Source organism: Rana temporaria, chromosome 1, assembly GCF_905171775.1.
Source record: "Rana temporaria chromosome 1, aRanTem1.1, whole genome shotgun sequence".
Classification (NCBI taxonomy): domain Eukaryota; kingdom Metazoa; phylum Chordata; class Amphibia; order Anura; family Ranidae; genus Rana; species Rana temporaria.
The window spans coordinates 262,751,104-262,771,792 of NC_053489.1; the positions used below are offsets into that span (position 1 = coordinate 262,751,104).

A 20,689-nucleotide genomic window follows, 5' to 3' on the forward strand; every position below is an offset into this window, starting at 1 on the left:
ATCTGCGATGTTTCTCCAGTTTTTCACAGGACGATTGGGCCTCTCTATTGCCTCTTGCAGAGTTCGCCTACAACAACTCGGTCCATTCGGCCACCAACCAATCTCCATTTTTTGCTAATTATGGCTTCCACCCTCTCTTCCTATCCAACACTATCCCGGAATGCTCAGTACCAGCTGCCCAAGAAACCTTGGATTTTTTCGCCACTAATAACAAATTACTCCAAGAGACAATGGCAAAGGCCCAAGAACATAATAAAGAGGTGTTCGACAGGAGGAGGAGGGGGGAACTTGATCTGGCTCCAGGAGACCATGTTTGGCTGTCCACTTTGAATCTAAAACTAGCCTGCCCGTCCAAGAAACTTGGTCCCAAGTTTGTGGGGCCTTTCCAGATTCTCAGGAGGATTAACGAAGTGGCCTACGAGTTAAAACTACCTGCTTCTTTCCGGATCCACCCAGTTTTCCATGTGGCACTACTCAAGCCTGCGATCCCGGATCCCTTCACCGACCGGAATGTCGGTCCCCCCGAGCCGGTACTTATCGACGGCGAGGAGGAATTTGAGGTGGAATCCATCCTAGATTGTCGGAAGAGACGTAACCAAGTACAATACCTAGTGAAGTGGAAGGGTTATGGTCCGGAAGAAAATTCCTGGGAACCAGAAGCCAACATTCATGCCCAGAGACTGATCCAAGCTTATAAAAGGGCACACCCAAGAAGATTGGCCCAGTTGGGCATCCGGAGGCTGCCCGTAGAGGGGGGGCAATGTCACGAAAGGAGATTCCGCAGTCCTGTCAATGTCAGGGGAATTCAGCCCCAGCGCATGCGCATTGGCGCGCGTTTGTGCGCGCATGCGCGCGTTCGTGTGTGCGGCGCGCGGCGCGGGAGCTGACGGCGTTTGGCGCCAAGGAAACGCTATTTAAACTGGTCAGTCCCTCACCATCTTGCTGACCAGTCTACAGCGTTTACCTGAGAACCTGCATCTGCTACCTATTGTTCACCTGTTTACCTGACCCGGCTTTCCTTGACCTTCCTTGTCTGCAACCTGCCTTTGACCCCGGCTTCATCTGACTACTGCTCCTGCTCAATCCCTGGCTTGTCGCTGCCCGCCCGTGTTACCGACCCGGCTTGGACTACCACTATTCTCTGGACTTTCCTCGTTACCTGAACCACTTACCGGTGACCCGACCGGCTTACTTACCTGCCTGATCCCTGTACCTGCAAGTGCCATACCACCGTCTTGTCTGCTGCTCAAGTGCCCTGCCTGAACCAGCATACCTACCTGCTACCGTTCCTGGACCACTACTCAGCTTTACCACCAGGCACTTGTGTCCCTCCGGACTCTTGACCCTCTGCCCATTCTACCAGGAGGTCTTGGGTCGGAGGCTTACGAGAGGCCGCTCCCTGCACGTTGAGCTCTATAACCAGGTACGTGACAATTGTGTTATTGCAGGGGGATCATTTTTGCTGACCTGCATTGCAAAGCCTCATGGCCCCACTCTGCTGTCACATGTTTTTACTGCACCTCCCCCAACATAAGTGTAAACAATGCTTTTGAGTTTGAAAGACCTGAACCCCCCCCCCCCCCCCCCAGGAAAAAATATTATTTACGGCCCTGTTTACTAATAATTTACCACATCAAGTCCAGACACTTTCACCCCTTTCCAGTCCAGGCCATTTTTCAGCTCTGAACGCTGTCACGCTTTGAATGACAAATACTCATGCAACACTGTACTATTCATTTTTTATCATTTTGTGAAACGGTAGAGCTTTCTTTCGGTGATATTTAATCACCACTTTCTTTTATATTTTTTTGCTATATAATTTAAAAATAATGTTGAAAAAAATAAACTTTTTGGGTTTCTGTTATAAACTTTTGGAAATAATCTTTCTTCATAAGTTTAGGTAAAAACATTTTTGCTACATTTCTTTGGTAAATATAACCGGAATCAGTGTATATTATTTAGTCTGTGTGAAAGTTATAGAGTTTAGAAACTATGGTATACTGTATATATTTGAAAATTGATCAAACCTGAAGTACTGACTGACTATCTCGTTTGTTGAGTCCCTAAAATGCCATAACAGGACAAATACCCCCCAAATGACACTTAAGCAGACAGTCCAATGTATATAGTAAGAGGCATGGTGAGTTTTTTAAGTTGTAATTTTTTGTCACAATTTTTTGTGAAAAGTAAGAAATGTAATATTTTTTTTTACTGCAGAGTTGCCATTTTAACAAGTTATGTCTCACACAGCAGAACTATACTTAAAACTATACTCCAAAGCACATTCTGCTATGCCTCCTGAGTATAAGAATACCACATGTGATAACTGCTGTTCATTTGTTATAGCCTCATTGGGGTGTCTTTTCAGTTTAGTACCATGATCATTGGATGGAATTGTTGCATTTTGACTTATTTCACTTTGTATTTGTATTCATCCACGTACATGATGTAATGCATTTGGAGTCAATTCTCTGTAATTCTGGTTAAATCTTCAACAAAATGTTTATGTAAAAAAGAAAAAAAAAATACCTGTGTGAGACTTTTTCACAGTCTAGATGCATAAAGGGGCCCAAATTCCAAGGGGCACCTTTGGGCTTTCAAGGGGCATAAAATTACACATCTAACTTCTTGACTACCTATGACATTTTTGGAAGTCCTGGAGCACCAGGACAGTGAAAAGACCCACATCATGACCCAATTTTGAAAAGCAAACACTCCAAGGTGTTTTTTAAAAAGCATAGTGAGCCTGTTAAAAACTACATTTTTGCCATATGTTTTTGGAAAATGCAGAAAAGAAAATGAAAATGTATTTTACACAAAGTTGTCAATTTGTAAGATACTTCTAACACACGTTATAGGCACACACCAAACACCAAAACTTAGACTTAGCCCAGTGACATTGTGCCAGAACAGGTAAGATCTGTGACAGCAGCTTCCCTGCACTGCTTTGCTTGAGGAGATCATATGTATTATACATTACTGCCCCCTATACTGTACTCTTCTGCCCCCGTACTGTGTCCTCCTGATCTCTCCTATACTGTACCCTTCTGACCCACATACTGTGTCCTCTTATCCCCCATATTGTGTCTTTTTGCCCCCCTTTATTGTGCCCTCATATTCACCTGTACTGTGCCCTCCTGACACTCCCTGTATTGTGGCCTCCTGATGCCCCCCTGTACTGTGCCCTCCTGCCCTTCCCCACATTGTGCAACTCCTGCCCCTCCCCATATTGTGCCTGTGTCCTTCTACCCCCGTACTGTGCCCTGTTGCCCCCCTGTATGGTGCCCTCCTGCCCCCTGTACTATGCACTCCTGCCCCCTGTACTGTGCCCTCCTGTCCCACTGTGCCATCCTGCCCACCTGGTACTGTGCCCTCTTGCTCCCCCACACTTTGCCCTACTGACCCCTCTCCGATGCCCTGTCATCTGCCCTGCTGACCCCTGTCTACACTGCCCTGCTGACCACCTGTCATCTGCCCTATTGACCCTCGTCCAGCTGTCTTACTGGCCCTGTCCCTTGCCTTTTGACCTCTGTACACTGCCCTACATCCTACTGCCCTCTGTCCACTGCTCTACCTACTACTGACCTCTGTACACTTATCTACCTACTACTGACCTCTGTACACCGGTCTACCTACTACTGACCTCTGTACCATGCAGGAGTTGCAATACTCAGCAGAATGGTCAGTATCAAATGATGCTTACAGATTATTTGATGCAAAATGTGTTTGCAGTGTAATTGCACTATAATTGGTTGTTCTCCCTGTATTTTGTGTATGATCTGTTTGGTTGCCGCACTTTAAAGAGGCTGTACCGTTGCAGCTAAAAAAAGATACATAAATGATTTTGCTGATAAGCACACACCCACCACCACTAACACATAGACATGTATGTCTCCTAAACATTTATTTCCTGGATTGGATGACAATGAAATTATGTGCATGGATACCTTTAAGATTAGAAAATCTAAGATTAACATAAAAGGATATATGATTAAGGAAATGTATGTTTGGTTAAATACTGTAAATATCCACTTTCAATCACGGTGTATGCGTGATAAATTAGCGTTACAGTCCATTATATCTAACACTACTACCTCTATAGTCATTCCAGTACGAACGACAGCCAGGGGGTTTGTTCATTTCTTGATGAATGTGTTTGTATGTTTGAAGAATTAGGAGACACAGGTGCCCTTGAGCCCTGTTTGAATGCAGAAAATTAAATATAAGTGCAGTGAGGATTTGATTTCCTTTTACCACTGCAGTCATAAAATAGTAATTGCAAGTTACTTTTTGGGAATAAAGAACAGAAACAAGGGGAAAAAAGGAAAGGAGCTCTTTTAGGCAAATGGTTAAATAACTGAGCCACAGAATATATCACTGATTCCTCACTCTAGTCTAGACGGTACTTTCACTGCATTGTACTCATGTTAAATCCTTGGAAATAGCAAGAATTAGCACAAATTGTCTAGCAGAATTACAACCAGCACTTTGGTTGACATCAAGTTCCCTCGTATTACAATGTAGCTTTTATTATAATGAAATTTCACAAGTACAATCAGATGAGGCCAGGACCCTTAATCACTGGGTGCTTCCATCTGCTGATATGAAATACCAAAAAAAAAAAAATATTACATTCATAAAACAAGGAACAAATAAAACCCTGAGCAATACCACAGACTAATGTTAAAATTAGAGTACAAACAACATTTAAAATGAATCACTAAGATGCTAATGCAGTTCAGCAGACGCTGGAAATGTGCCTAATTGAAAGGCTACTCTATTTATCTTAAAGCGGAGCTCCACCCTGAAAATAAAAATGCAAAAATGCTGCAAAAAAAGAAAAAAAAAAGGTTTTATACATACCTGAAGTGCCTGTTGCTAGGCAGATCGTCCTAATCTGCCACTTCCTGATCCACGGTCCGTCTTCTTTCTTCTCCTCCTTGTGCTGCCTCCTGGGGAATGGGGGAGCGGTGTCTTCTGGGACTTTGTGTGCGTCCCAGGAGACATCGCCCATTCACGTAGTGCCGCGCAATGCGCAGTTGGGAATTGGGCGGTGAAACCGCAACGCTTCACTTCCTGATTCCCTCACCAAGGATGGCGGCGGGGCAGCCGAGACCCAAGCGATTGCTCGGCTTCGGCTGCCATCACCGCGGACACCCTGGACAGGTAAGTGTCCTTATTAAAAGTCAGCAGATACAGTGTTAGTAGCTACTGACTTTTATTTTTATTTTTATTTTTTTTAAACCGGACCTTCTATTTAAAGTGATTGTAAAGTCTTTTTTTCTATAAAAATAACAAACACGTTATACTTACCTGCTCTATTGCAGTGGATTTGCACAGAGCAGCCCAGATCCTCCTTTTCTTGGGTCCCTCTTTGGTGCTCATGGCCCCTCCCTCCTGTCGAGTGCCCCCACAAGAAGCTTGCTATGGGGGCACCTGAGCTGAGTCACAGCTCTGTGTGTCCATTCAGATACAGAGTCGCGACCTGGCCCCACCCTCTATCTCTTCTGATTGGCTAAATTACTTTGACAGCAGCAGGAGCCAATAGCACCACTGCTGTGTCTCAGCTAACCAGGAGGGAGAGTTTTGGATGGCCGAGACACTCGTGGACATCGCTGTACAAAGATGGGGCTCAGGTAAGTATTAGGGGGTCTGAGGGGAGCTGCTGCACCAAAAAGGCTTTTTATCCTAATGCATAAAATGCATTAAGATGGTAAAAACAGAAGGTTTTTCATCTCTTTAAAGCTGATCTCCATGTTTCATTAAAGCAGGGCTGTCTTAATGAGAGGGCACACCTGGGCAATGCCCAGGGGCCCCAGCTGCATGGGGGGCCCCTGCACTTTCCCCAAAGCAGCTGGTCCTTAAGCCCACACTGCCCTGAAATTGGGGGCCACATGATGGCACTGAGAGTGATAGATGCAAAGGGGATTCAGTCTGCCTCCTACCTACTTAATGTCTGTTTACCTGCACTGTCATCATTGTAGGGGCCCCAGAGCATTACTTTGCCCAGGGGCCCATGATGCTATTAAGACGGCCCTGCACTAAAGGCCTTGTTTTCATGGGGTACACAAAGCCTACTCCTGTGGAGGGCAATGTTTACCGGGGACCAGAGAGCAGGAACCAGGGCTGAGCCGCAATTGTATGGGTCAATAGATGCATACAACCCAAGCCCACACAAAAGAGAAGGAGCCCAAAGTGCTGGTGGGGAACTAAGAAGAGAAGGTTCACGGGTCCTTTCTGCAATACTATTGCACAAAACAAGTATAACATATTACATTTTTTATTTAACTTAAGCATTACAATCACTTTAAATTTAAAGTGATACTAAACACACACTGTTTATTATACAATATCCCTTCTATTTCTGTATGTGGATGATGGCACTGCAATCATTTTAATAAAAAAAAAGAATAAGTACCTTTTTTCTAACCTAGACAGAAGGGGGAGATAGAAAGCTGCAGGATCAACCAGGTTTTTTGCAGAATACAGAAAACAAATCGCATAGTAACTGAGTATGAGCAGTATGTAATACAGCATTTATTGATAGTTTTTTATGATGTGGGTTTAGTGAGACTTTAACCACTTAAGCCCCGGACCATATTGCTGGTCAAAGACCAGGCCACTTTTTGCGATTCGGCACGCTTTAACTGACAATTGCGCGGTCGTGCGACGTGGCTCCCAAACAAAATTGGCGTCCTTTTTTTCCCACAAATAGAGCTTTCTTTTGGTGGTATTTGATCACCTCTGCGGTTTTTAGTTTTTGCGCTATAAACAAAAATAGAGCGACAATTTTGAAAAAAATGAATATTTTTTACTTTTTGCTATAATAAATATCCCCCAAAAATATATAAAAAAAAATTTTTTCCTCAGTTTAGGCCGATACGTATTCTTCTACATATTTTTCGTAAAAAAAAAAAAATCGCAATAAGCGTTTATTGATTGGTTTGCGCAAAAGTTATAGTGTTTACAAAATATGGGATAGTTTTATGGCATTTTTATTAATATTTTTTTTTTACTAGTAATGGCGGCGATCAGCGATTTTTATCGGTACTGCGACATTATGGCGGACACTTCGGACACTTGACACATTTTTGGGACCATTGGCATTTTTACAGCGATCAATGCTATAAAAATGCATTGATTACTATAAAAATGCCACTGGCAGGGAAGGGGTTAACACTAGGGGGCGAGGAAGAGGTTAAGTATGTTCTAACTGAAGGGAGGGGGGTGGACTGACTTGGGGAAATGACTGATCGCTGTTCATACATTGTATGAACAGACGATCAGGCATTTCTCCCCCTGACAGGACCGGGAGCTGTGTGTTTACACACACAGCTCCCGGTTCTCGCTCTGTAACGAACGATCGCGGGTGCCTGGCAGTGATTGCGCCCGCCGGGCACGCGTGTCGGCGTCAGGGGCGAGCGGGGGGCGCACGTGCGGGCACCTATTGGCTGAACGGCAAGGTGACAAAGATCTACGTAATCTCGCCCAGCAGAGCCGACCTGCCGCCGTATAACTGCGGCGGCTGGTCGGCAAGTTAAATGAAACCCTGAGATCAGCTCTTGAATAGAACTAAGGGCAAACATTTATACAATTTTAAATAGTGTGGAGAGGGATTAGAACACCTGTCAGGTTTTTATTGCTGTCTGTTCTCCCATTCAGTTTTTCCTGTTTATCATTATTAGTAAAAGTAAAAGGAAACAGTAATAGGGGGGAAATCTGTAAATGGAAATACTAGTTTTGGTGATAACCAGGTATTTCCTCACTTTGGAGGGATTTCTTCTAATTTCCTGTTTTGGCTATGGGTCAGGGAGTGAAGAAAAAAAATCTCCTTAAGCACTTCCCTACCGAGGTATAGTCATATGACAGCTGCAGGGACCCTTTGTCCCTCTGAGCCACCGTCAAATGATGTCTTTGGCTTCCCGAGTCTCTAGGGGGCGCACACGCTTGCCGTGTCACTCAGGAGTTGATGCACGTGCCCGTCGGCCGTGATTTCCGCCGTGCACCCGCGATTGCCTGTCACACAGCAGGGATGTGAGTCTGTGAGGCCCCGTACACACGACCGAGTTTCTCGGCAGAATTCAGCCAGAAACTCTGTCGGAGCTGGATTCTGCCGAGAAACTCGGTCGTGTGTACACTTTTCAGCGAGGAAGCCGACGAGGAACTCGTCGGGCCAAATAGAGAACATGTTCTCTATTTCCTCGTTGTTCAATGAGGAAAGTCGGCCCGCCGAGATCCTCTGCGGCTTCTACACTGAACTCGACGAGGAACTCGATGTGTTTGGCACGTCGAGTTCCTCGGACGTGTGTACGGGGCCTCAGTGTAAACACGCAGATCCACATCCTGACAGGTGAGAGGAGACTGATGGTGTGTTCCCAGTACCGAGGAACACCAATCAGTCTCCTCCCCTTGTGAATCCCCTCCCCCCCACAGTTAGAATCACTCCCTAGGACACACAATTAACCCCTTGATCGCCCCCTAGTGTTAACCCTTTTCCTGCCAGTGACATTTACACAGCAATCAGTGCATTTTTATAGCAGTGATCGCTGTATAAATGTGAATGGTCCCAAAATAGTGTAAAAAGTGTCCGATATGTCTGCCGCAATGTCAGTCATGATAAAAACTGCAGATCGCCGCTATTACTTGTAAAAAAAAAAAAAATGCCATAATTCTATCCCCTATTTTGTAGGCGCTATAACTTTTGCGCAAACCAATCAATATACGCTTATTGCGATTTTTTTTTTTTAAATATGTAAAAGAATACATATTGGCCTAAACTGAGAAAGAAATAATTTACTATTTTTTTAAATTAGATATTTATTATAGCGAAAATTAAAAAATATTGTTTTTTTTTTCAAAATTGTCATATTTTTTTGTTTATAGCGCAAAAACTAAAAACCGCAGAGGTGATCAAATACCACCAAAAGAAAGCTCTATTTGTGGGGAGAAAAATATTTGTTTGGGTACAGTGTGTTGCATGACCGTGCAATTGTCATTCAAAATATTACAGCACTGAAAGCTGAAAATTGGCCTGGGCAGGAAGGGGGTGAAATGCCCTGTATTGAAGTGGTTAATGGGAGACTGACAGAAATAAAACATTTTCAATACACTATACAAAATGAAAATAGACAGTTTGCCTTTAGTTTTACCTTAATCTGTGTAAAGCAGTACAACTAGATTCTCACGCATGCTTTATGTACTTTATTTATGTACCATTAGGGCACATAATGATGTGCTTTGCATCTTCCTTATTCTCTCCTTGTGAGTGACAGTAAGGAGAATTTAGTGACTTTTTTCATGATATCAGATTACCGATCACAGGGTAGGGTTATCATTAATTTCCATTTGCTGGGGACAGTTTCCATTTTGAGGGGTCGTGGCCCCCTGCAAATAAATGCCTCTGGCAATGTCACGGGCGGGTGTGGTGTACCTAGGCCTGTGGGAGAAATGCACACAGTACTACAATATAGCAACAGAATGACGAGCAGATGACTTATAAAGTGAGCTGAACCACTTGGGAAGTGTAGTTTGAGTCCTCACATGCCTCATAAAGCAGCTCTGCTTAATGACTACAATATCCAGCATGCACAGGGAAGCAGGAATGTGCAGTCAGGGGAGGCGGGGCCTTACCTGCTATGAACATAAAAAAAATAAAAAAAAATCAAGCTTTAAGGGTCATAGCTTGGTGACCTGGGGTCATAGATACCCCAAATTGTTGGGGTAAAAATGTGGGGCTCCTACGACCTATGGTTCTAGAGATATTGGGCTCCTTGCGCAGCCTGTCAGAAACTGAATACAGAGCGGCCACTTTAAATACAAGCAGCCACACTCTGCAGCAGACTGAAAGGATGAGCTCAGTGCCTCTCACTTCTTGTCAGAGGCACTGAGCTCAATAAACAGCTTGGAGTCTTGGGCCAATGGTAAAGTACCATTGGTCCCAGCTGTCCAATAAAAATGCTGCAGTGGAGGCGCGCCTCTCACTGCAGTGTCATAGAAGGGGCATGTGTCTAAAAGACAAATGCTTCCTTTCAGCCCACTTAACCACTTCCTTACTGGGCACATATACCCCTTCCTGACCAGGTGAAATTTCAGCTTGTGGCACTGCGTCACTTTAACAGACAATTGCGCGGTCATGCGACGTGGTTTCCAAACAAAATTGGCGTCCTTTTTTTCCCACAAATAGAGCTTTCTTTTGGTGGTATTTGATCACCTCTGCGGTTTTTATTTTTTGCGCTATAAACAAAAATAGAGCGACAATTTTGAAAAAAATGCAATATTTTTTACTTTTTGCTATAATAAATATCCCCCAAAAATATATAAAAACATTTTTTTTCCTCAGTTTAGGCCGATACGTATTCTTCTACCTATTTTTGGTAACAAAAATGGCAATAAGCGTTTATCGGTTGGTTTGCGCAAAATTTATAGCGTTTACAAAATAGGGGATAGTTTTATTGCATTTTTATTCATTTTTTTTTTTACTTCTAATGGCGGCGATCAGCGATTTTTTTCATGACTGTGACATTATGGCGGACACTTCGGACAATTTTGACACATTTTTGGGACCATTGTCATTTTCACAGTAAAAAATGCATTTAAAATGCATTGTTTATTGTGAAAATTGAAGTTGCAGTTTGGGAGTTAACCACAGGGGGCGCTGATGGGTTTGTGTTCCCTGAAGTGTGTTTACAACTGTAGGGGGGTGTGGCTGTAGGTGTGACGTCATCGATTGTGTCCCCCTATAAAAGGGATGACACGATCGATGCAGCCGCCACAGTTAAGAACGGGGAAGCCGTGTTTACACACGGCTCTCCCCGTTCTTCAGCTCCGGGGACCGATCGCGTGACTCCAGCGGCGATCGGAACCGCGGGTCCCGGAGCTTCGGACCGGGTCTCGGCTGGGTACTAGTACAGGACGTACCTGTACGTACTGTACATACATGTGCTACAGAGCACACGGCCAGTACACACCAAGTAGCTTTAGGTGCAAACTACAGAGGACACAGGCAATAAACCATGTAAGAATACTGCAGCTAGCACAATCACCTGCCTGCCAGTAAATTAGGAAGAACTGATCTAGCTAAACTATACAGTGTATAAACAGGGCTCAAAATTTCAAGCCCTGAGCTACTAGCCAGGCCTCAAGAGTTACTCGCCACCAGTTGCCCCACCTAATTCATACACTGCTTCACGCCTAATTGCGCCCCTAAACACGCCCTCGTAGATTATCTCATGGAATGACACTGTTAAATGTTTTATGCAGAATCAAGTTACACAATTAAATATTACCAAAAACAACTTTAACAAAATGGGACAGGGCACTGGGGACAGACCAGAGGGACAGGGCACTGGGGGCAGACCAGAGGGACAGGGCACTGGGGGCAGACCAGAGGAACAGGGCACTAGAACTGGATCTCTTCCCCATTCTCTTGCTGTCTCCTCTGCAACTCCCATCCATCCATCTATCCTCTCTCTCCCTCTCCTATTCATCTCATCATCAGGAGCCTGTGTGTGCGGCTCCACGCTTGCATGTCCCCACTTCCCCCTTTTATTCAGGCTGGCAGTTAGGAGAGGAGCTGCAGCACAGCGGGAGGGAGTACAATCCAGCGCCGAGATCCACACAACTGCACAGCCGTTGACACCATAGCACAGCGCACATTGACACCGCACAGCACACATTGAGACCAGTCTGCTCACAGTGCTCAGGCTGAACTGCTGGACACCTACATATAGAGCACAAGGAGAAGAAAACGGCACAAACTGGAAGGCTGCCACACTCATGTCAGGGCAACTTTCAGTGAGCGCTGCACTGCCTACCTGGGACACCCGGAGTGGTAATTTTCGCAATCCTCCACCTGACTCATTACTTCTTGCTCCCTGCTCTCTGCTCTCCAGCTAAATTGGTCGGGGGGAGGGGGGCAAGCTCAGAGAGGTCATACTGTTAGGTCCCATAGCTTAATGAGAATTGTAAGGAGAGCACCTGTGTACTGCTCTGCCTGTGCGCAGCTCACTAGACTACTTTTCCCAAGCATGAACTTTTCCTCTTCGGCCGCCAATCGCATCGGGGCTTTAAGTGTAGGCACAGATTGAAGGGTCATTGGTCATGCAGCCCTGTCATCACTCGCCCCCAGCTTAAATCCACTCGCCAAATGCTAGCAGGCGAGTGGAAATTTTGAGGGCTGGTATAAATATATGTACAACACCTGGGATGTATATATATCCTCTACACACTGTAACATTAACTGACTAGCCTGCCTGCTCTATCTACCTGCAAAAAATGACACTGTCCTCTCTTAACCACCGCAACATACTACACAAGGCCCACCTGCAGGCGGCCTTTTATAGTGTGGGGCGTGTACTAAACCCCCTGAGCCATAATTGGCCAAAGCCACCCTGGCTTTGGCCAATTATGGCTCTCAGTTTTTTGCAAGCTGTGTTTGGCCAAGCATGCGGGTCATAATGCATGCTTGGCCAATCATCAGCCAGCGATGCCGCAGTGAATTATGGTCTGTGAAACGTAACTCGAATTTGGCGCGAACGACCCGCTTTGTTCGTATTTTGACGAACGATCCAACATACGATGTTCGAGTCGAACATGAGTTTGACTCAAATACGAAGCTCATCCCTAGTCAGGAGCACCCAGCCTATATCCATCTTCCTGGTTTTTAATATGCAACTAGCTTGCCTATGTAAGTATAACTTTGAATGCTATTAACATCAATATGGTTGTGATCATGCAACATTATCGCTCAGAGAGAAATCATGAGAAAGTGATTTTGAGATATATATCACATTTATTGTACTAATTTTGATTATTTATATTGTAGAATACTTTATAACTCTTCTAATGACAGTAAGCCTATGAGGAAGGACCATTTCAGTCCGAAACATGTCAGGTGTCATTTATCCTAACATGTACTCTTGCTAGCCCATCAAAGCACACAGGGTAGCTGAGATCACATGTTATAAGGCATCAATTTGCTATTAACATTGGATACATGTGTGTCATATATTGTATATTTGTGTATACCATTTTATGATCTATACAATTTTCATTGTGTAAACTTAAATTTTAACTCATACCTGGTCCGCCTTCTAAAATCCTGAGGGGTCATACTGTGCCTCGAGCCCTAGGTTTTTTCTTGTATATAAAAAAAAAAAAACAGAAGCCTAGTCCATGAACTATGCATCTGATTGGATGTAGATGTTGTTTGACTGACAATGCTACTCCTGATACCTTTTGATTTTCCGGTCGAAGGATGTTGGGCAGGAGTGTGCCAATAGAGCCATCCATGGGTTAATTTTGACTGGTTCATTGCCATGGCTAGCTTTAGGCATGTCACTACTTCCACCCTTTTACCTGCTGCTTCTCTGCCCACCAAAAACCACGTCCCACCTATCTCCCTGCACTCCATGGATTGGAACAATGATTACATTCAGCAAAGTTGCTAGATCTAGGCAACTCTTCCCTAAGTTCTCCACATTTTGCTGTTCATTACCAGATACCTGCAGTCTTTGCAATCTCTTTCCTTGGTGCCAGCACCCTTGTCATTAGAAACCTGAAATAACTCATACAGGTCCTTTTCATAGAGCGAGTTAAAGTAACTGGTGTCCACACACTTGAATGAGTGCTAATGTTGTCCAATAAGTTTCTGTAGAATATAGGTTATAAAATATAAACTTATATCTGTTGGAACCTATCCCACAAGGATTTGGCCACTGTTCACTTCTAAGGATTTATACTATGGAAGCTTTTATTTTCTCATGGGGATCAATTGGATACATATACCTGTGAGGATCTCCACTGGTGAAGACGCTGAGACTATTGGTGTGCTTCTTAAAGCCCCGGGCTGGGTAACAATTCAAAAGCACGTGTGATCTCCCGTAATAGGAGATCATTTATAGCTGGTAAGCGGCAGTGTGTGCAGAGGTGGAAGCTGCATCTTTAATCCTATCACGTTTTCTTGGGTGTTTCATGTGTCACTGTGGGCCAATTTCATATCGGCCAATTACTCAAATTCTATGGACTATTCATTGTCCATCAATATGTGATAACCAACACCTAGATTTGCGATTGCATCATATGTATTTGCACAGAGCTTCTTATTATACATATTGCGTGGTACACTCGAGTATAAGCCGAGTTTTTCAGCACATTTTTTGTGCTGAAAATGCCCCACTCGGCTTATACTCGAGTCACCTTTTTGCGCCTGATCTCCTGGACTTTGGGGACCCGGTACCGGCTGGTCGTAGGCCCCCTGGACCCCAAACTTGGCACAGATGTAGCCCCACTCTACAAGTGTGCAAAGTTTGTTGTCCGGGGGACCTGCAGCCGGGAAATACAGATTTTTCAAATCCGGGCACCCCTTCCATAGACTCCTATGTTAAACGGTAATATCTCTGGTGACTTTAGGGACCCGGTATTGGCCGGTCGTAGGTCCCCTGGACCCCGAACTTAGCCCCATTTCTCCTCTACAAGTGTGCAAAGTTTGTTGTCTGGGGGACCTACGGCTGGGGAGCATCGATTTTTCAATGCCGGGCACCCCTTTCCTAGACTCCCATGTTAAACGTCAGTCTAGTCATGGGCACAGTGAGGCATGGACACAGTGAGGCATGCACATGGACACAGTGAGGCAAAGTGAGGCATGCAGATGGACACCCTAGGCTTATACTCGAGTCAATATATTTTCCCATTTTTTTGTGGTAAAATTAGGTGCCTCTGCTTCTGTTCGGGTCGGCTAATACTCGAGTATATACGGTAGTTGTTTACCGCTTCTGTTTATCTGAATTGACCCAACATTAGGTCCACATTAAGTTTTAGTTACACTGGATGGCTATGTAGAAAATCATTATACAAGGGTCAAAAATTTTACTATATTTATAAAATGCTTGAAAAATCAGTGACTATTTTTTTCGCCAGTAATGTTATAGTCAAAGATGGTAATAAACAATGATAATTCCTGACTGTGCTTCAGCTAAAGTATTCATTTATTGAAAACCAATCTTTCAGCTTTCAATTGTATTTCTTTCAGACATTCACAAGGATATTGTAAAATGCAGGGTATATCTCCTACCGACGTCTTGGTGGATCACCGCAGACATTCATTTCAATCCAATGACCGCTTGCCAGAGCCATGATTATGCAGCTAAAAGAATGATAAAACATTAGAGTGTAAAAACATAGAGTGTATTTGCTGTTAAGTTCATATCATTTTTATTGCAGGTGAAATATTGCTGGAATATATTAAATTGGTTTGGTTTTGCAAATAACCAATTTGTCAATAAGACCCCACATCTATCCTCCAGGCTTACAAGCATGAGATCGTGAAAAAAATTCACCGATCTCAGGCCGACAGCCGCGATTGCGGCTTTGTTTACTTCCGGGTACCGGGCGTGACGTCATAACGTCGCACCTGGGTGTCCAACGGTCATAGAGATGACTGGTGACCATCTGGTCACCAGTCATCTCTATGCTTCCCAGCCAGCACCAGCCGATTCACTCTCCAGCCAGCACCGGCCGATTCACTCTCCGGGCCCCCGATGGCACGGGAGAGCCCTGAGAAGCACCGGATGGCGGCGGGAGGGGGGGCGTCGCTTTGATCATTCTTATCGTGCAGAGAATTGCTGGCTGAAGACAGTGGTATCTGAATGATGCCCGTAGCTGCAGGCATCATTCAGATATCACCCCACAAAGTCGAGGACGTCCCAGTGTCGAGGACGTCCCAGAGGTGGACACGGACAGTCCAAAAAATAAATAAAAATAAACTGGCAGGGGTTCTAATCCCTCTCCAAAAAAAAAAAGTTGTAGTTGTACTTTAAGTCCTCTGAACAAGAAGACACAGAATGCAAAAACTAAAATGACAGGTTTTAGCAATTCCTTACTCTAAACTGAAAAAAAAAAAACAAAAAAAAAAACAATAACTTTAGATTTTAACAATCAGTTTTATATTTGTCTAGAGTGTGGCTTTAAACATAATCTAATTTGCAATTATGATTATGTAGCTGAAATTAAAAATCAAAATGTACCATAACTGCTTAAAAATACTTAGTTGAAAAGTTTGTTCAAAAGTAGATAAAATAGAAAGTGTTCCAAAAGCAAATTTTACATGAAATGGATAATCCCTGTTAATCAATATGCAATATTCTACTAAATGAAAAAGAGATATAAATTGGTGAAGCATTGGTATACATAGAAACACAGTAATTAGTTACTCTCTAATTCACTTAACGTTCTGCTTACCATAATTCTGTGAGGAGAGAAATACAGTTCCTAATTGGGGATGTGATAATGGATGTGCCAGATAAAAAAAAATCTCACAACCAAAGTTTAGCATAAATATGTATATTTTGTATATATATTTTTGATGGTGGCAAAAGAACTTAGGGTGCCCTAGGTGCCAGTGTCTAACAACACCTTTGGATCCTACAGTACAACTAAAGACTACTGCATGACAGTCTAAACAAATTCCACATCTAGTTATTGTCCATTTACACCAGATGCAGCAGGACTGTGTTGGGCAGCTATTCCCATCACACCCCCACCTCAAGGCAAAAAGCCTTTTCTCTGGTGTGGCCTGTTCACGCCACTGCGTTGTGATGGTATTTGAGCATTTTTAAAAACAAAATGAACAGTACGATGTGCCGGGAATAGCCCATCAGCACTGCCTGCACCACAACGCACACCAGCCACTGCTTTGTAATGCAGCAGCTGGTGTAAATGGACCCTTACTATGTGATGAACAAGCCTCATAAAGTAAACAAAAAACATCTTTTAGCTTTCCTCAATCCTCCTTTATTTGTGTCTCACATGCTACCCCTCCCAGACATAAAGACATAGATGAGCAAGTTTGGAGTGGAGGAAATTGACTGGCCTGCACCTCAAACCGATAGAACACCTTTGGTATGAATTAGAGCGGAGACGGCGAGCCAGGCCTTCTCGTCCAACATCAGTTCAGGTCACAAACTGGCGGTCCTCCAGCTGTTGTAAAACTACAAGTCCCATCATGCAACTGCCTGTGGGAGTCATACTTGTAACTGTCAGCCTTGCAATGCCTCATGGGACTTGTAGTTTTGCAAACAGCTAGAGGGCCACCAGTTTGAGACCCCCTGCCATAGACATACCTAAACCTTGTGGAAAGCCTTCCCAGGAGATGTTGAAGCTGTTATAGCTACAAAGGGTGGGCCAACTCAATATTGAACCGTACGGACTAAGACTGGGATGCCATTAAGGTTCATGTGCGTGTAAAGGCAGGCGTCCCAATACTTTTAACAATAAAGTGTACATCTGGGAACCACGTCTCAATTATATCAGAAAGAGGTAATTTTGTGTTGATGGACTTTTAGGATGCCCAAGGGTCAAATATTACATATATTTAAAAAGGAATTACACATGTTTGACACTTTAAAAACATAAAGAAGAAGATTTAAAAAGAGTAGGAATACACCTACAAAAATAGTGTTATACATTAAAAACACATCTGCATAGCTATATTTAGGTACTCCGTGTAAAGTGTCAGCAAATAAAATGTATTTATATACACTAATTCACACTAATTCCTATAGAAAAATGATACTAAAACTCTCTTGTGACTTTACAAACACATTAAAAAACCACAAACCTCTTAGACAAGCATTTCAACCACAAGTTAAGCCACACATTATTTCCATGCTTCATTTCCTTTCCTCCTGCATAATACTTGGTATTTACTTACCTGATACTCTCACCGATGACTTTGTTAATATCCAAAGTAAGAGTTTAACTAGACAAGTGGTAAGAAAAATGTAGTATTCCTTTGGGAAAAAAAAGTTAAAACTAGAGAAAGATCAATTGAAGTCTTCAACATGCAGCTTTGATGACTAGTTTATTTAACTTGGCACTTGTTGCCATGGCTCAAAGCAAACAAAAGCAGCCAGTACTATGAAAGTTGCATGAATGGTTTCCGGATCAGCAGAAGAACACTTCATAGGTAATGCTGATATATTATACTCTTTGTTTCGTGTATTCCAGGAGATCAGATCACCTTGGTGCGATGTGTACCTTAGAAACCAGGGTGGTAAAGAAAGTTTCTTACACTCTGCGTCTGTTCAAGACCAACATTAGATCAATCAATTCATTAAAAGGCCATTTAGGTGAAAGACAGTATATTCTACACAATTATTGAACTGCATGGTATAAATGTACAGGTTTAATCTGGAAGAAGCAAACAAAAAAGTATAAAACATATAAAATACTACTAGTATGAATTAAACTTTAATTATGACTTACTATGAAAATATACTACGTATGAAAATTATGACATACTATGATTTACTGTGTGGACCTTATTATGAAAAGCAACAAAATAATCCACAAACCCCATTCTTTGTAACACCGAGGAGGGGACTAACCAGTTAAAGTGAAGCTTCACTTTAAAAACTCCCTTTCATCATCCCGGTCCTCCCACCACCCACAACCTAAAAGTTCACCTTTTCGATCACTTCAATACCAGGCACTTTCCTGCCCATGCCAGTTTTCAGCTTTCAGCACTGTCACGTGTTTTATCATGTCTTCCACACAAAGAGATTTTTTTTGGTGGTATTTATTTGCCAATGGGTTTTTTATTTTTTGCTAAATAAATTAAAAACACCAAAAATTTTGAGAAAAAAAAACAAAACAAAATTTCTTAATTTCTGTTATACAGAACAAAAAAGAGAGCCTACAGAAAATTGGACTTTTTTTGCACCGTATCGAACACACAAAATCGTATGTATATAGGTCTACTGCTAAAAATACTGCCATCAATCTGATGTTCGCGGTGATACCTCACATGCATGGTGCAATTGCTGTTTACATACAACAGGAAATACTCGTAGCTTCTGGTTTCTTAGGCCATAGAGACAATTGAAGCCGTTCTAGTCTCTGATCAGCTCTATTGTCAGCTGGTGAGTGAGCGAGTGAGTGAGAAACTTATATAGCGCAACACATGCGAACTGAATCGCCTCTGGGCGCTTAGTATCTGTCATGGACCTTGGGATGCTAAAGTGTTTCTACTTGACATCTGTTACACAGGAGAGGGTTGCTAATAAATCATAATTCATGCATTACATGAGGTGGTACATATTACAGGTGATTTCATGTGGGCCAGAGTGACTCATTCCTCTGCATAACAGACTGTTGAAATGCTAATGTCCCACCACCAGCCAGCTCTCTATTATAAAGGTCAATTGATCCATTGTGTGTGTGAAGAAGACCTTAAGAGATGTGTATTGTATCGTGGGGAATTGCAGACGAGACGCCTATTCACCTCGTCAGGCTAAATGATTAGATAATTGGCTCAGGTTAATCTGATTGCTTCGTTGTTATTCTGTTATTCTGTATTCTGTTACAATTAGTAATTAACTTCACTAATGTCATTATCTAAAGAAATGTGTCTTGTCAGGGTCGGCACCAGAGTGTCTACCTATAATCTGTATGGAAGCCCCAGTGTGTGAAAAGGGGTGGAGATTTTATTGTTCTTTGATTGATAAGCTTGTAAACTGTATATAACCAGCAGAATGCGGCCATTAAAGAGAGTTCTGTTTGAACTTACATACAGCCTGCCTGGTGTGTGTTCTTAATGGGTCCGAATGGCACATAGCTGTAATTCGGATCCCGGAACCAGGGCCGGCCTTAGGTGTTCAGGCGCCCTGTGTGAGCTAATCCTGTGGTGCGCCCCCCCCCCATCTTCACCCCTCGCCCCCTGGTCACCTAAACATACACAAAGAGGAAAAAAATATCTGTAACAAATAATTTGTTTTAACAACAGACAATTTAAGTGCATGCTCCTCCTCCTCCTCATCCCACATGCCACCAGTTCAGCGTAATCTTTGTGCTGGACTGGTGGGCAGGGCTGTCTTAATAGCATCATGGGCCCCTGGGCAAAGTAATGCTCTGGGGCCCCTACAATGGAGTGCAGGTAAACAGAAATCCAGTAAGTAGGAGGTAGGGGATATTTATGGTGTAGAGGGGTCAGAGTGCTGGAGGGATATCTGGGATTTAGAGCGGCAGCCCGGGCTGCCCCAATTTTGGGGCAGCCCAGGCTCAAGGATCAGCTGCTTTGGGGAAAGGACAGGGCCCCCCCATGCAGCTGGGGCCCCTGGACAGTGCCCAGGTGTGCCCTCTCATTAAGACAGCCCTGCTGGTGGGTGGAAACTGTTGTTAATTGCAGGGGGCTGGAGCCTACTGTCTGGAGGGAGAGAAGCAATGGAAAAAAAGGCAGTCTTATCTATGCCCGTTACCTGGGAGGGAGGAGGAGTAGCAGCCGGAAGAGCAGAGGCATAACTATAACCCCCAGTGCATGAAACCATGAAGGGCCCCTAAACCGTAGTATGATAGGGGGGTTATTGTAAAAGAATGGGCGGGCAGTGTGATGGGGTATTTTGATTGGAGGGGGGCAGTGTGACCAAAGAAGGGTATCTGGAAAGTTTGACCAGAGGGGGGAGTGTGAAAGAAGGGGGCAGTGTGACAAGAAGGAACAGTATGATGGGGGAAGTGTGACAGGAGGGGGCAGTATGACAGGGGTAGTGTGACAGGAGGGGGGGGGGTAAATATGATGGGGCAGTGTGACGAGGGGGAAGAATGATGGAGGGGCAGTGTTTCAGGAGGGGGGGGGCAGTATGCAGAGGCGGCTCTAGGCCTTAGGCAAAATTTTGACACGAGGCCCCACTCATGCTCA

General features: G+C 43.7%; 1 protein-coding gene across 1 annotated transcript in view; it reads right to left on the minus strand.

Moving 5' to 3' along the window:
- Window positions 1-17,960, minus strand: part of LOC120941658 (rab9 effector protein with kelch motifs-like) — a 110,242-nt gene extending 92,282 nt beyond the window's left edge. Inside the window, exons 1-2 of the mRNA XM_040355197.1 lie at window positions 17,708-17,960; window positions 15,071-15,142 (exon numbers count right to left, since the gene is read on the minus strand). Coding sequence (XP_040211131.1) covers window positions 15,071-15,132 — 62 coding nt within the window. The 5' untranslated portion in view covers window positions 15,133-15,142; window positions 17,708-17,960. The remainder of the gene's footprint in view (window positions 1-15,070; window positions 15,143-17,707) is intronic.
- Window positions 17,961-20,689: the final 2,729 nt, after the last annotated feature.